General features: G+C 51.8%; 1 protein-coding gene across 3 annotated transcripts in view; it reads left to right on the top strand.

Annotated features, from left to right (window-relative positions):
* The first annotated feature begins 11,662 nt into the window (after positions 1 to 11,662).
* The window catches only part of MYH10 (myosin heavy chain 10), a 130,670-nt gene continuing 127,208 nt past the window's right edge, over positions 11,663 to 15,124 (top strand). The window contains exon 1 of one of the 3 annotated variants that reach the window (XM_042915177.1): positions 11,663 to 11,758. In XM_042915177.1, the coding sequence (XP_042771111.1) occupies positions 11,700 to 11,758 (59 nt within the window). In that variant the 5' untranslated portion in view covers positions 11,663 to 11,699. Of the gene's footprint in view, positions 11,759 to 11,875; positions 12,026 to 15,124 lie in introns of those variants that run through there. The other 2 variants (XM_042915178.1, XM_042915179.1) reach the window with 2 other exon arrangements.

Below are 15,124 nucleotides of genomic sequence, written 5' to 3'. Positions count from 1 at the left end.
GGGGCGCCTGGGTGGCTCAGTCGGTTGGGCGTCCGACTTCGGCTCGGGTCACGATCTCGCGGTCCGTGAGTTCGAGCCCTGCGTCAGGCTCTGGGCTGATGACTCAGGGCCTGGAGCCTGCTTCCGATTCTGTGTCTCCCTCTCTCTCTCTGCCCCTCCCCCGTTCATGCTCTGTCTCTCTCTGTCTCAAAGGTGAATAAACATTAAAAAAGAAAATTAAAAAAAAATAGGGGGGAGTGTAGGCCTTTGCTTGAGCTCCCCCAGTGGTGTTTCTCACACCAGAGAGCTTCCTCAAGGCTCCCTGGGGGACACATTGCACCAGATGGTCCCATCGCTGGCTTCCCAATCCCAACCACTTTTGGCCAGACTTCTTTGAAGAAGAAAATGAGCTGGGGAGCCCGGGTGGCTCAGTTGGTTAAGCATCTGACGTCGGCTCAGGTCATGATCTCGCGATTTGTGGGTTCGAGCCCCTCGTCGGGCTCTGTGCTGGCAGCTCAGAGCCTGGAGCCCGCTTCGAATTCTGTGTCTGTTCCTCTCGCACTCTCTCTCTCGCTCTCAAAAATAAAATAAATATCAAATTTTTTTTTTTTAAAGGAAGAAAATGAGTTAACTTGACTAGAATATTCTTGCTCATCTACCAGTGGGATCCTGGAGAGTTTCTGACAAACGTCTTTCAAACACCGATGATGGATGCCACGTCATATGAGGTGCCATGGGGACATGAAGTCAGGCAAGATGTAGTTTTCCCCTTAAGATGTTCATAATCTAGAAGAACAAGTCTCGTCTATGGGTCACCTGAGCACCAGAAGAATTATGATCAATGTTATAAGGAAGGGACCCGGGCGGGAATGTAACCTGGTTCCATGAGTGCCCCTCACAAAGTTAACTGAGACATTGTGTGTGTGCACGTGTGCCCTCAGGGCAAGGAGAGAGTGTCCATAGTTTCCATGAGATTGTCAAAGCTTTCGGTGATTTTTTTTTTTTTCCTGTGTAATCCTTCTAGAAATTAAAAGAAAAGAAGAATCACATTTGGTTGGGCTGGAGGAGGGATAGGAAGCAGAGGTGGAGCCTTTTGGAGGAGGGAGGTGCCCGAGACCAGCCTCCAAGCGCAGGTAGAATTTCAGTAGGCGCGGATCGGGGGAAGGCCCTGGCAGAGGAAGTGTTGTGACCGAATCGGGGTGGTGGCAAAGCCTGGGGGCGCGTTCAAGGAATTAGGATTAATCCAGTTTGTGGAGTCACCGGGACAGGGACTAGAGGAGAGTGTAAAAGTAGCAGAGGCGGGATTTGGTATCACAAGGTGACCTGATACTTGCCATTGATTACCTATTTGTCAGCGGTCCAGCTCTGTGCCCTGCCTTCAGGGAAGGAGGAACTGTGCCCCCCGAAGAAGCTCATGTTTTAATTTAGAGGGAGAGGTGTGAACAGGCAGGAAACAAAGTCGGTTTAAGTACAACAGGAACTCAACGTTTTGGCCAGAGTATTGAGTGAAGCTTCAGAAGGAGGTGAGTTGACTCAGCCTGCACATTATGGGGGAACCCGGCCAGGTGGGTGAGTCGAGGAGGGGCCTTCCCATGGGAAACAGCACCAGCAAAGGGGAGAAGATGGCCAGAGAGGCCATTATCGGGAGAAGCCACTGTGTTGAAGGGACAGGAGACAAGCGTTTCCGCGAGTAGGTTGAGACCCCATGAGCATCACGCGAAGGAATTTCTTATTTTCGCTAGGATCTCATTGCCTTTTCCCTAAAATCCAGCCCTCCCGGTAGAAATCCTACCGACAAAAATGATTTTGGGGGGGGGGGCACCTGGATGGCTCAGTCGGTGGAGCATACACCCTTGATCTTGGGTTTGTGAGTTCGAGCCCCATGTTGGGTGTAGAGATTACTTAAAAAGATACAATCTTTGGGACACCTGGGTGGCTCAGTCGATCAAACGTCCGACTCTTGATTTTGACTCGGGTCATGATCTCATGGTTTGTTGAGTTTGAGCCCTGCCTCCGGCTCTGTGCTGACATCACGGAGGCTGCTTGGGATTCTCTCTCTCCCTCTGTCTCTCTCTCTGTCTCTCTCTCTCTCTCTCTCTCCCTGCCCCTCCCCCACTCGTCCTTTAAAAAAATCTTAAAAATCTTTAAAAAATGAATGCTCTGTCATGGAATATTTCAAATATTTGCAGAAGTAGAGAGACCAGTTACGCAATGGAATGAATGTTTATGTCCTCTCCCCCCCCCCCCCCCCCACCAAATTTGTATGTTGAAATCATAGCCCCTAATGTGATAGGAAGTGGGCCTTCGGGAGGTGAGTAGGTCATTAGGATGGAGCCCTCGTGTGTGGAACTACTGCCCTTATTAAAGAGACATCAGAAAGCTCCCTTGCCTTTCCAATCGTGTGAGCACACAGCCAGAAGATGGGCTTCTACAAACCAGGAAGAAGCCCTCACCAGACACTGACCCTGAAGACACCTTGATCTTGGACTTCTAGCCCCCAGAACTGTGAGAAACGAATTTCTGTTGTTTACCAAGCATCAGTTACTTGGAATTCTTTTATAGCAGCCTGACTGGACTAAGGACAATGATGCCACGTCATATGACAACAGTCAGGCTTGATTTTGAACTCGGGCCCTCTGCACCATCACATGATTCTCCAGGCTCCCACCAGGTCCCATCTACCAGGGACCAGCAGACGCTCGGAGACCAACAACCTTGCTTTCGCTTCAGACCATTGACCAGACTCCGGGTTTCTCCATCGGTTTGCCTCCGGGGATCCACCGGAGTCCCCGGAATGATGACAACCTAGGTTCTCCAGTAAACCTTCCGGTGGCTTGTTTCTTGCCCACATGAACCCCAGCAATGGTTATCCACATTGCTAACATTTTCCTTTCTCCTGTTATCCTTTTCTGCCACCTCTTTCTCTTACTTTTCTGTCCATTTGCTCCTTAAATATTTACTGATTGGCAATTACTCTGGACGCTTGGGAATCCCCGGATGTATAGGGTATGGCGTTGGCTTTCGACAAACTCCAGGACCACTTCCCACCTTGTTTTCTGCTGCGTGCAGTACATCCTGTAGTCAAATGCTGTTATTTCCCACTGTTTTCTGGTATCACTTTTCCTTGCCTGGGTTTTGGTCTCTTGCACCCAGCCCACCATCCTTTAAAAAAAAAAAATTTTTTTTTATGTTTATGGGGCGCCTGGTTGGCTCAGTCGGTTAAGCATCCGACTTGAGCTCAGGTCATGATCCCATGGTTCATGGATTCGAGCCCCACGTCAGGCTCTGTGCTGACAGCTCGGAACCTGGTGCCTGCTTCCCATTCTGTGTCTCCCTCTCTTTGCCCCTCCCCAACTTGTGCTCTGTCTCTCTCTTTTTCAAAATAAAACTTCTAACGTTTATTTATGTTTGAGAAAGAGAGAGACAGAGCACTACCAGGAGAGGGGCAGAGAGAGAGACACACACACACAATCCCAATCAGGCTCCGGGCTCTGAGCTGTCAGCACAGAGCCTGACACGGGGCTCGGACTGACAAACCGTGAGATCATGACCTGAGCCAAAGTCGGATGGCCAACCAACTGAGCCACCCAGGCGCCCCTAGCCCACCATCCTTTTCTGCTGCGATCCTGCTCACCTCTACCCAATAGTTCCTGGGCTTCTGTTATGTATGAAGCATGGAGCTAGTTCCTGGGGGTACCAGCTGAACAGACTGGACTTGCCTGCAAGGTGTTGACCGTCTAACTCTGTGCCCTGTGCTCTGTCCTCTATGGTAGCCACCAGCCACGTGTAACTCTTGAACATTTAAAGCGCAACAGGTCTGAAACACACTGGATTTTGAACACTTAGCACAAGGACAAGAATGTGTAACATCTCATTAATGATTTTTAACTGATGACGTGTCAACATGTACTATTCTCTCTGCCTTGGGTTAATACGTTGTTAAAATTAATTCCAGGGGCGCCTGGCTGGCTCAGTTGGTTAAGCGTCCGACTCGGTTAAGCGTCCGACTCTTGATCTCGGCTCAGGTCATGACCTCACGGTTTGTGAGATCGAGCCCTGGGTCGGACTCTGCACTGACAGTGCGGAACCTGCTTGGGATTCTCTCTCTCCCTCTCTGCCCCTCCCCTGCTTGCGCTCTTTCACTCTCTCTCTCAAAATAAATAAACATTAAAAAAATTGATTTCGTTGATTTCACTTCACCTTTTCTAAATTTTTTAAAGAAGTTTACTTATTTATTTTGAGAGTGACAGAAAGAGCACAAGTGAGGGAGGGGTAGAGAGAGAGGGAGACAGAATCCCAAGCAGGCTCCATGCTGTCAGCACAGAGCCCGACGCGGGGCTCGAACCCGCAAACCGTGAGATCTTGACCTGAGCGGAAACCAAGAGGCGGATGCTTCACTGGCTGAGCCACCCAGGCTCCCCATCACCATTCACTTCTACGGGATGGCGCTGGTCTTGATCGAGGCAAAAACATGTAAGGAGTTTTAGACGGGCGCTTCTATAAAAATGTGTGCATAGGATTCAATGGGTGATTATTTTTAATTCAGGAGGCCAGGAGACCCAGGAGGAAAGGAATCAGTGTATGTGTTAAGCGTTGTGCTAGGCACTGTAGATATGCTTTTGCGCCATGTAGTATCTTCGTGAGTTGGCTTGCCACAAAATACCTCACTTAATCCTTGCACAAGTAATCCCCACATCTCTCCAGCCTGCTGGGACCAGGTGACCAGCATCTCTCAGCTGGACTTTTGCTGCAGCAGTCTCTTAAACGTTCTTCCCACACCCCGCTTCAATCCATCCACTACATTATAACCAGTGGGATCCTTCTAAAACGCAACCCCAGTCATGTCAGTCTTCAAATGAAAACTCTCCCGTGGTTCCCTGTTGTCCTCCGGATAAAATCTGAATTCCACCTCGGGGTCTACAGGCACGATCTGGCCCCTGCCTACCTCCTTGGTCCCAGAATTTCGCTGCCCCTCCTTGCTTGTTCTCTCGGCTCTGGCGACTCTGAACTTCTTTCTGTGCTCGGAAAACCCTGCGCCCTCTCTTCTCTGGGCTGTTTTCTCAGAAAGGATTTCCCCCCCTCTCTCTGGTTAACGTCTTACTCTTCAGATTACATTTTCAAAATTACTTTCTCTAAGAAGAGTGTCTGGGACATCCCCCGTCCCCACCCCTGCCACCATTGGAGTTAAGTGTCCCTGTGATGCATTCCTGACTCTTGCTGTAGTACTGTATTTATCATACTACATTGGATTCCCGTAACCTTTTTTGGATCAGGGGACTCTATGAGAATCCGCTAAGACCTGTAGATCTCCTCCCCAGAAAAAAAAAAAAAGAAAGAAAGGCACACAATAAATTTTGCATGCAATTCAAAGGTTTTATAGAATTAAAATTCTTTCTTTTTAAATGTGTATTTATTTATTTAGGGAGAGAGAAATCGAGCAGGGGAGGGGCAGAGAGAGAGGGAAAGAGAGAATCCCAAGCAGGCTCTGTGCTGTCAGCTCAGAGCCCACTGCGGGGCCCGATCTTATGAACTGTGAGATCGTGACCTGAGCCGAAATCGAGCGATGGAAACTTAGCCAACGGAGGCACCCAGGTGCCCCTGGCATTAAAATGCTTTAGATTTCCATGGACTCCAGACTCAGATCCCCTGCTCTAAAATTATATAGTTATTTATAATTATCGGCCTATTTGCTTATATCTCCTGCTAGACGTATGCTTCTATAGGGCCCGATCTGGCCCCTGCCTACCTCCTTGGTCCCAAGGGTAGAGACTATGCCTATGTTGATATAGGCATTTCCTCAGCACCTGGCACAATCTAGACACAAAAAACACTCAATAAGTATTTGCAAAAAAAAAAAAGCATTTACAGCAGATGTGACTTGCTCTATATTAGGATGCAGGGACTATCAACTACCATGCCTTAGTGTTTCTAAATCACCTGAAATCTGACTTAGCCTTATCCTACATAGTTGGCAAGAAGCCTTACATTCGTGCATTTCAGGAAACTCTTCTCATGGTTCGTTTGTATTTTTTTTTTTTCTTCCCAGAACCCCAGAGCTTAAGAGGCCCAAGAAAATTCTGGAAGGTTTTTTCCTTTCTCAGCTCACTGGAGTCTCTGTTTTTAGCATTACTCCTGCTGATTCAAGATGTCAACAGGTGGGCACTGATCTGTCAGGCTGGTCAAATGTGATTGCCCCTGGCAGGCTGTAAGTTGGTCATTACAGTTGTCTGCGCCCTGGGGTGTCTGGGTGGCTCAGTCACATCTGACTTTTGGCTCAGGTCATGATCTCACAGTCTGTGAGTTCGAGCCCGGTGTTGGGCTCTGTGCTGACGGCTCAGAGCCTGGAGCCTGCTTTGGAAATTTTTAAAAACAATTGTCTGTGCCCCAAGGCCCTCCCAGGAACCATGTTGAAAGGAGGCCCCTCTCTGTACTTGTCACGGACACTCTAAACCTCTGACTCCTTCCCACTGTCAGGGAAACTGTTCTTTTCTTTTCTTTTTCTGTAGTCTCCATGCCCAATGTGGGGCTCGAACTCAAGACCCTGAGATCAAGTCAGTGTTCCATTGACTGAGTCAGCCACGCACCCCAGGGAAGCAGCTCTTCAACTCAAAATTACTACCCTTTTTATCTCTCTTGGATGATCTGGCTTGAAATTCCTCGACAGGCATAACAAGGACAGAAAACTCAAATAAATGGCTAGAAAGACTAGGCAAAGAATGCCAGTGAGGGTGGCTCGGTCAGTTAAGCATCTGACTTGTGATCTCAACCTAGGTCTGGATTTCAGGGTCGTGAGTTCGGTTCTGCGCTGGGCGACAAGCCTACTTAAAAAAAGAAAGAAAGAAAGAGGAAGGAAGGAAGGATGGATGTCAGTGAGTGAAGCAGGTCGGCTCTAAGAGACCACAGGGCTCAGTGGTGACTGAGGCATACTGGGGGACACATGCTTTGTCTAAGAATGAGTGGCAGCCGAAGCATCACCAAATTGCTGTTGAATTTCCAGATCTTCCAATTTTTTTTTTTTTTTTTTGAGAGAGAGAGAGAGCACAAGTGAGCAAGGAGCAGAGGGGGAGAGAGGCAAAGAGGGAGGGAGAGAGAGAAGCAGGGCTCGTGCTCACCCAAAGTGGGACTTGAGCTCACCTGACATGGGGCTCGAACTCACGAACCATGAGATCATGACCTGAGCCAGAGTCCGATGCTTAACCGACCGAGCCACCCAGGTGCCCCCAGATCATCTAATTTTTCAAGGGAAACCAGAAATCTGGATTTTCATGTGATAGCTCTTTTTAAAAAAAAAAATTTTTTTTAATGTTTTATTTATTTTTGAGACAGAGACAGAGCATGAGCTGGGAAGGGGCAGAGAGAGAAGGAGACACAGAATCCAAAGCCGGCTCCAGGCTCTGAGCTGTCAGCACAGAGCCTGACACAGGGCTCGAACTCACGAACCGCGAGATCATGACCTGAGCCGAAGTTGGACACTTAACCGACTGAGCCACCCAGGCGCCCCTCTCTTTTTTTTAATTATTAAGGTGTATTTTGCAAATCATGTCATTCACAGTATAAAATTCAGTGATTTTTTTTTTTTTTAGTAGATTTATCAAGTTGTGCAACCATTACCATGAATCAGTTTTAGAACATTTCCATCATCCCAATAAGATCTCTCATGTAGGGGCGCCGGGGTGACTCGGTTGAGCGTCCAATTTCCGCTCAGGTCATGAGCTCCCGAGTCGGGCTCTGTGCTGACAGCTCGGAACCTGGAGCCTGCTTCGGATTCTGTGTCTCCCTCCCTCTGTGCTCCTTCCCCGTTCATTCATTCTCTCTCTCTCTCTCTCTCAAAAATAAATAAAAACATTTTTAAAGTAAAAAATAAATTAAAAAATAGAAAATAAAATTAAAACAAAAAAGATCCCTCATGTAAATATACCATTAATCTCTGCGCTGTCCCTCCTCCCCCACCCTGTCCCTCACCCCAGGCAACCATCATTCTACTTTCTATGTCTATCGCTCTCCTTTTTATGGATATTTTAGATAAATGGGATCACACAAAATGTGGTCTCTGTGTCTGACTTCTGTCACTGAGTGTAATGTTTTCGAGATTCACCCATGTTGTTGCACATACGTACCTATCTGTAGTTTGTTCCTTTTTATTGATGAGTAGTACTCCGTTGTATGGATGTAGACATTTCGTGTATCCATTCCCCAGTTGACGGAATGCCTCTTTTCTTTTCTTTTTTCTTTCCTTTTTTCTTTCTCTTCTCTTTCTTTCTTTCTCTGTCCCTTCCTTCCTCCCTTCCTCTTCTCTTTTTCTTGATTCCTTCCTTCCATCCTTCCTTCCTTTGTTCCTTTCTTTCTTTTCTCTCTACTGTTGTGAATATTGTCACTGCTGTGAGCATTTGTGTGCAAGTCTTTGGGTCCATATACGTATTACATTTTTGTTGTTGTCGCTTGGTAGGTACCTAAGGGTAGCCTCGTGGATCCCTTTGTGTTGAAGTTTTTAAGCACGTGGCAGATGATTTTTCAGAGTGGGTGCTCCATTTTATATGCCCACTGGAAATGACTGAGCTTTCCTGTTTCTCTACATCCTCACCAACACTTGCTATTGTCTATCTTTTCGATTCATTCCCGGTGGGTGTGGAGTGGTATCTCATTATGATTTTGATTTCCTTTTCCCTAATGGCTAATGGTGCTGGATAGATTTTTAAATGTTGGAATTCATTCAAGTAAAAAAAAAAAAAAAAAAATCTTCGTATCAGCCCTGTGCAGATACAAAACAGGTTCATGGGCCGGAACCACCCTGAGGGAATGAGTTTGGACTTCTGACCTAAACAGTGCAAAACAATGGTCTGTGAACTTTCTCTTCTGGGGGTAAAGCAGCCTGGACTGTCAGCAAAAATTACTATGGAGAAAGAAGGGAAAGATTTCTTTCACTTGTAATGAACTTGTAGACTGAAAAACAATTGTTAATCTACTATATTTCGTGATGCCCCTTTTCCCCCCTGGTACATCATCCTGTTATGTATCCACTGAATGAGTCCTTAAAGTATCTATTTATATCTCCCTTTTATTACTTTTTGAGAGAAAGAGTGCGAGCAGGGGAGGGGCAGAGAGAGAGGGAGACACAGAATCCGAAGCAGGTTCCGGGCTCCGAGCTGTCAGCACAGAGGCCGACGTGGGGCTTGAACTCACGAACTGCGAGATCGTGACCTGAACCAAGGACGCTCAACCGGCTGAACCACCCCGGCACCCCATATTTATTTCCCCCTCTTAAAGATGAGGTTAAAGAATTGATCAAAGTTTAAACACCCAGTAATGGCCGAGATGGATTCAAAACCAGGTTTATTGGGTTGGAAGTCCTGTGTTTTCCTCATCAAAATGGCAGCAGATTCTGGAATACAGCTCCATGGGGGAGGAGCCTGGCTGGTTGGATGATAGAGGTAGAGAGGGACATGATATTGGAGCCAGGGAGAGGAAGGGATCAGGGGTTTCAAGGCTGCTTCCATTAACAAAGGGAAGTTGGAGAGAGGGTGAAATGGAAATAGGAAGAAAAGAGCTTTAAGACTTGCTGCTTTGCAGTTTCCCTCTCACCCAGGTAGAGATTTCCAGCAGGCAGTTAAAAACACCAGGTCTAAGTGTTGGGAGAGTCGCCGGGGCTATAGAAAGTACATCTGGGAACATTCTCTTTGATACTGATTTCTCATTAAGACTAACATCCTTGTGACGTTTAATTCTGGTGAGTTTCCTGCCGCCTTCTGATGAGGATCCACTGAGTTTGTTTTAAAATTGTGGGAAGCGGTACCTGGGAGGCTTAGTCCCTTAAGCGACCGACTCGATTTCAGCTCAGGTCATGATCTCTCTGTTCGTGAGATCCGAGCAGCGAGTCTAGGCTCTGTGCTGACATCGTGGAGCATGCTTGGGATTCTCTCTTTCCCTCTGTCCCTCCCCCACCCCCGCAAAAAAAAAAATAAATTAATTAAAAAAAAAACGTGGGGGGCGCCTGGGTGGCTCAGTCAGTTGAGCGTCCGACTTCAGCTCAGGTCATGATCTCATAGTTTGTGGGTTTGAGCCCCGCATCGGGCTCTGGGCTGACAGCTCGGAGCCTGGAGCCTGTTTCAGATTCTGTGTCTCCCTTGCTCGCTGCCCCTCCCCCACTCGTGCTCTGTCTCTGTCTCTGAAAAATAAATAACGTTAAAAAAAATTGTGGGAAACTACAGACTTGGTGGCTAACAGGGTTGTCTGTGCATGAATGCTCTAGGCGTGGCACACTGCATTCAGAAATGACCAGTGGACTCTTTGGTCCTCTCTGAACACCCTTAAACATTTCAGAAGAGGAACGTCGTTCGCGTATTTTGTACAGTTAACCTGTACTCCCCGTGCAGACTGCATTAAGGGCAGACCTCTTCATGGAGCCAAGTCACAAGTCACCTGGACAAGGAGCTGCTTACCCCAGGGGCCTGGTGGGGGGTGGGGAACCAGATGCACTAGGACAAAGGACACAGGACCTGATTCCGACTTCCCCAGGAAGGACTGCGCTCCGAGGCCTCTTGGAGCCCTCTCTGAATTCCACCAGCCAACCCTTCCTTATCATTTCCTGCCTTGTTTTTTTTTTTTTGCTTTATTCACTTTTTTTTTTTAACCAGACTGCAAGTTTCCTAGGCTTACCCACTTACATCACACGTATTGCAACGCACCATCGCCAAGATTAAATAACTGCATTTTGCTCTAAAAATTTGGGAAAGGGCTTTTGATGATTTGCACTTTTCGGCAGAACAAGTAATTCGTTTCGCTCTTGTGACTTAAACTCTGTTATATGTAATTATGTAAGTCATGTTACAGTTGACTGGATGCTGCAGATATTTCAGATATTAAATATTTATTAGCTTCAATTTTTCCAGTTTCCTTTCCTTATTTTGGAGCCTCCCCCTCCCCCCAACCCGCCCCCTCCAGTTCTCCAAAGTCTTCTGAGGCCTCCGAAGAGCTTACAGGCGCTAGGGGATTGGACTGGGGGCTCCTTGTGATGAATGAATGAAGCAAAGAACGAATGAGTGAGGTGAACGAACGTCCTGTTCCCGAGTCTTCTCTCCTAGGCGGGCTCGCCTCTCGTTCTGGGATCTCAGCCCAGCCAGGAGCCCGGGTAGGGAGCGAGGCCCCTCCCCGCGCAAACACCCCAACTGCGGCAGCGGAGAAGGCCGCCCGGGATCGCGACGGCGGCTGCGGCGCGGCCCGCGGCCCGGGGCCCCCGGCGGCGCCCGCGCGCATGGGCAGAGCCGCCCGGGGCCCCGCCCCCTCCCCCCACTGCAGGTGAGCCGCAGAGCCGCGGCCCCCGCCCCCCGCAGCAGCGCCGGGGGTGACGTAAGGCCTGTGGACCGCGCTCGGGCCCCGCCCCTGCAGGCAGCGCCGGGGGCCCGCGGTTCGGCGGTGGGAGCCGGTGCGGCTGCGGGGCACGCCGGCTGCGGCACGGAGAGGGGGCGGCGAGGCGCCCGAGTGGGCTGCCGCGTCGGCCCGACGCCGGGCGAGGCGCGTCCGGGCGCGGCTCGGGGCTCCCCGCCGCGGCACACCTGCCCCGGCGTCCGCACGGCCCGGGCCCCCGCGGGGTCCGCAGCCGCTGCTCCGCGGGCTCGCGGGCTCCCGGCCGGCCCCGGCTGTCCGTCTCCGCGGGCGCCAGCCAATCGCCCGCGGCTGCCCCGGCCGCACCTCCCGGAATCTGTGACGGGCGTGCGGGACAGCCTATGAGACTGCGGCCCCGGCGGCCTGGGCTGGGAGCGGGAGCCAATGAGCATCATTCCAGGTGGGTGGAGGGAGCGGACCTCGGGAAGGTAGCTTCGTTCGGGTTGCTAACGTCTTCCCTTGGAGATGGGCGCGCAAACGGACCAGTGGGTCTGGGGGCGGCGGTGACGGGCGTGGAGCTGGCCCAATGAGGGTGGGAGTGGGTGGGGCAGCCCCGAGCGGCAGTGCTAAAGGAGCCCGGCGGAGGCAGCGGTGGGTTTGGGACTGAGGGGCCGGATCTGTGGTCTCGGCTGGGGACGTGCGCCGGCGCCACCATCTTCGGCTGAAGGTGAGAGGTGCGGCGGCCCGGGTCCGAACGCGGCGGCCGCGGGCGGGGGCACGGCGGTGGGGGAGGGAAGGGTCCCGGGCCGGGGGAAGGGTGCGGGGCGCCTGTGGGAGGCAGGAGCACGGAGAAGACCGAGGGGGCGCTGGGTGGAGGGCTGGTGCTGCGGAGCCGGAGATTCGTGCGGGGACCGGCCCTGGCGGGGGGTGCGGAGGGAACCGACCCCGGTGGGTGGAGAGCCCTCTGGAGAGTCGAGGAATAGGGTCCTGGAGCTTCAGACCCCTGCAAGGATCGCGGCCTGGGTGTGCCGGGGGGACGACCCTTGCGGGGGGGGGCTGGGGATGGCAATCCGGGGGTGGGGATGCAGGGACCTGGTCCTCGGTGTGTGGGATCTGTGGGGCACGGGGGTCGGGAGGCCTAGTGCTCCGGTGGAGGCCCCGGGGGTCCCGCGAGGGGAGGGAGCCGCGGTGCGGGCTGGAAAGCGCGATCCTGGGTGTGGGTGGGGGGCGCCGGACAAGAAGGGCCGGCTCCTGGGTGGGTTCCCGGGCGGATTAGGCCGGCCCGGCAGCCCGGGTGCGGTAGAGGGTTCGCAGGGCTCGGAAGGCCGGCGGCGCTCCCGGCCCCGAGGGGTGGGGGGCCCGGAGGGCAGGGGCCCCTCCGCACGGCCCGGGCAGCGCGCGGCGGGCGAGGGTCCGAGCCGGCCGCCGGCGCGCGGAGGGGGTGGGTGGACTCCGCCGGGGCCGTGGGGCAGGAGCGCGGGCGGGGGGCCGCGGGGGGCCGAGGCCGGACGCGCGGCGAGGCCCGGGGCGGGGTGGGGGGCGAGGCGGGAAATGCGGCGGGGGCGCGCTGCGGCAGGGCGGCCGGGGGGAGGGTCAGCCCTCGCCTCGGGATCCCTTTATTGTGTAAGCGATCCGGGCACGGCTCGCCGCGGACTCTCTGGCTGGCCTTCTGCAGCTGGGGTCACACCCTGAGCCCATGAAATGGGCCTGGAATGGGGTCGGAGGGGAGTGGAAGCCGCCGAGTCGCGGCGTTCGCGGGGGCTTTGTGGGCCTGCGGTGGGCGGGTGCGGCCCGGGGGGACCCGGGAGGCCCCCCGGCCCGGCCGGCCGGCCCGGGAGCCGGGGCCTGGGGAGGGAGGCTGGTCGCTCGGCGGGTCTGGGCTCAGCTGGGTGGCGTGGCCTCTGCCTGTGACCGTTATCTGTTTCTGGGGCCTCTGCGGCTCCGTTCAAGACCACTGCGGTGGATGCAAGGGGGTGGGGTGGCTGGGGTGGGGTGGGGTGGGGTAGGGGAGAGCAGGCGGGGTAGCTCCAGCCTGCGAACGGAACAAAGGCTGCTGTTTTTGCCCAATAATATAATATACTAAATATAATACTTTGGCTTTGCTGAGATTTTTTTTTTTTTTTTTTTAATGTTGGGAACTGAAGATTCTCTGAGGCAGGCTTCATTATTCTCGATAGTACCTCACTCTGGAAAACTTTAATCTATTTATTGTTTTATTTCTTTCATCAGTCTGCCCATACCAAGTATTCTCTTAGTCCCCTGCTTTTGACGTTGAAGTATGCCCCCGTCTGTCTCGGATTCTGAAAAAGTGGCCATTTTATTTTATGCATCCTTTTACTTCTGTGTCTCAAATTCGGTTCTTCCCTGGCCTTATCTGGAGAAAGCATATGGTGTAATCGGGCGGTGTGCAGCCCGAGCTTTTGCAGCAAAGGGATGTGACCCCAGAGGTTGGCTTTTTATTTGGGCTCCTTGGGGAAATCATCACAATGAAGACAGACAGAATGAAAGGCGAGCTGGAGGAAATTCTGAAGGGCACGTCGTGCGGGGAGGGGGAGACTGTATGCTTCAGCATTTGGTGGACCTTCTCAGCGAACGGGAAGCATTGAAATTCCTGGGGTTGCCTCCACACCCAGCGGGAAGATGTTAGCAGAGAGAAGGTGCGGGCCACAGATAGCGGGTGCCCTTTTGCGTTTGGTTTGGGGGCGTGCTCATTTGGTTCCGCGGCATTTTTGGCGCATTAATAGGTTCCCACGTGCCTGTAAGGTGAAGTCGCCTCAGTGGTGGTGTTAAACCAGGTGGGACAATTCTGTTTTAGTTGATCTGTTCTAGAGGGATGTGCTGTCACGGATAATGTAGCCATCGTTGTTTGGCTTGGCGTGCGTAAGATCTTCACAAAATTGAGTTGTTTTCCCATCTCTGTGCCTATAGTAGGTGCCCGGAGGCAGCTGAGAAGTTTGCTGGGTGGCATTTCGCTGGAAGTAAAAAATGGCCGTGGGAAGGGGGTGTGTGTGTCTAAATCTAGTCAAGGGGATGGGGCTTTGGCTCAGTAGGGGGTTCCTTCGTCTACGGATCAATGACTTCGCTACAATTAGCCAGTTATTCCCGATGATACCAAACACCTTCCAGTTATCTTTCTGTCTGTTGCAAAGAGCTTCCTCTTTATTCCCTTTTCTCCTAAGTATAAGTGGTTTTTTCTTTTCCTATTAAACGTAAAGCCTTTGCGGGATTGTGCTAGTGTGTTTGCTCATTGCTGAGCCTGCCTTCTTGAAACCGGAATCGATAGGATTTTTATTTAGTGGAGAGGCAGCGTGGAGCATACTTCACGCCCTTCAGAACACCCCCCGGTCACCTGGCTGGGACTCTGAGGTTAACCCCAGCTCTGCTGCTTGTGACATCCGCGACCTCGCACTGGTTATCGGCTTTCTCTCCACCTTAACGTCTTCATCTGTAAAACGGAGATATTGATAGTTGTGAGGATTGAGAGGCGGTAAAGGTAAACCGTGTAGAAAGAATAGTGCCCGGCCGTAATTAACGATAGAGAGCAGTGTTTGCTATTTTTAAACATTGTGCTGTTCTCCCTGCCATAGACTAGGCTTTTGGGAGTGGGTTCACCGTTAAATAGCAGGATTCTCAAGATCGGGGACCAAATGTACGAAGGAATGGAGTTAAAGCGAACACAGCCTCCTCGCTGGCCGCGCGAACTCGATCAGACTCAGCAGCCTGAGTCCCTACTACGTGCTCAGCCCTCTGCTAGCGTGCAGGGAGAGCACGGAGAATGCCAGGAGAGCAGTCGAAAATGTGAGGACGAGAAGGATTAAGTTGCCAG

Source organism: Panthera leo, chromosome E1 (assembly GCF_018350215.1).
Source record: "Panthera leo isolate Ple1 chromosome E1, P.leo_Ple1_pat1.1, whole genome shotgun sequence".
Lineage (NCBI taxonomy): Eukaryota > Metazoa > Chordata > Mammalia > Carnivora > Felidae > Panthera > Panthera leo.
This window is presented reverse-complemented; position numbering and strand designations above follow the sequence as displayed.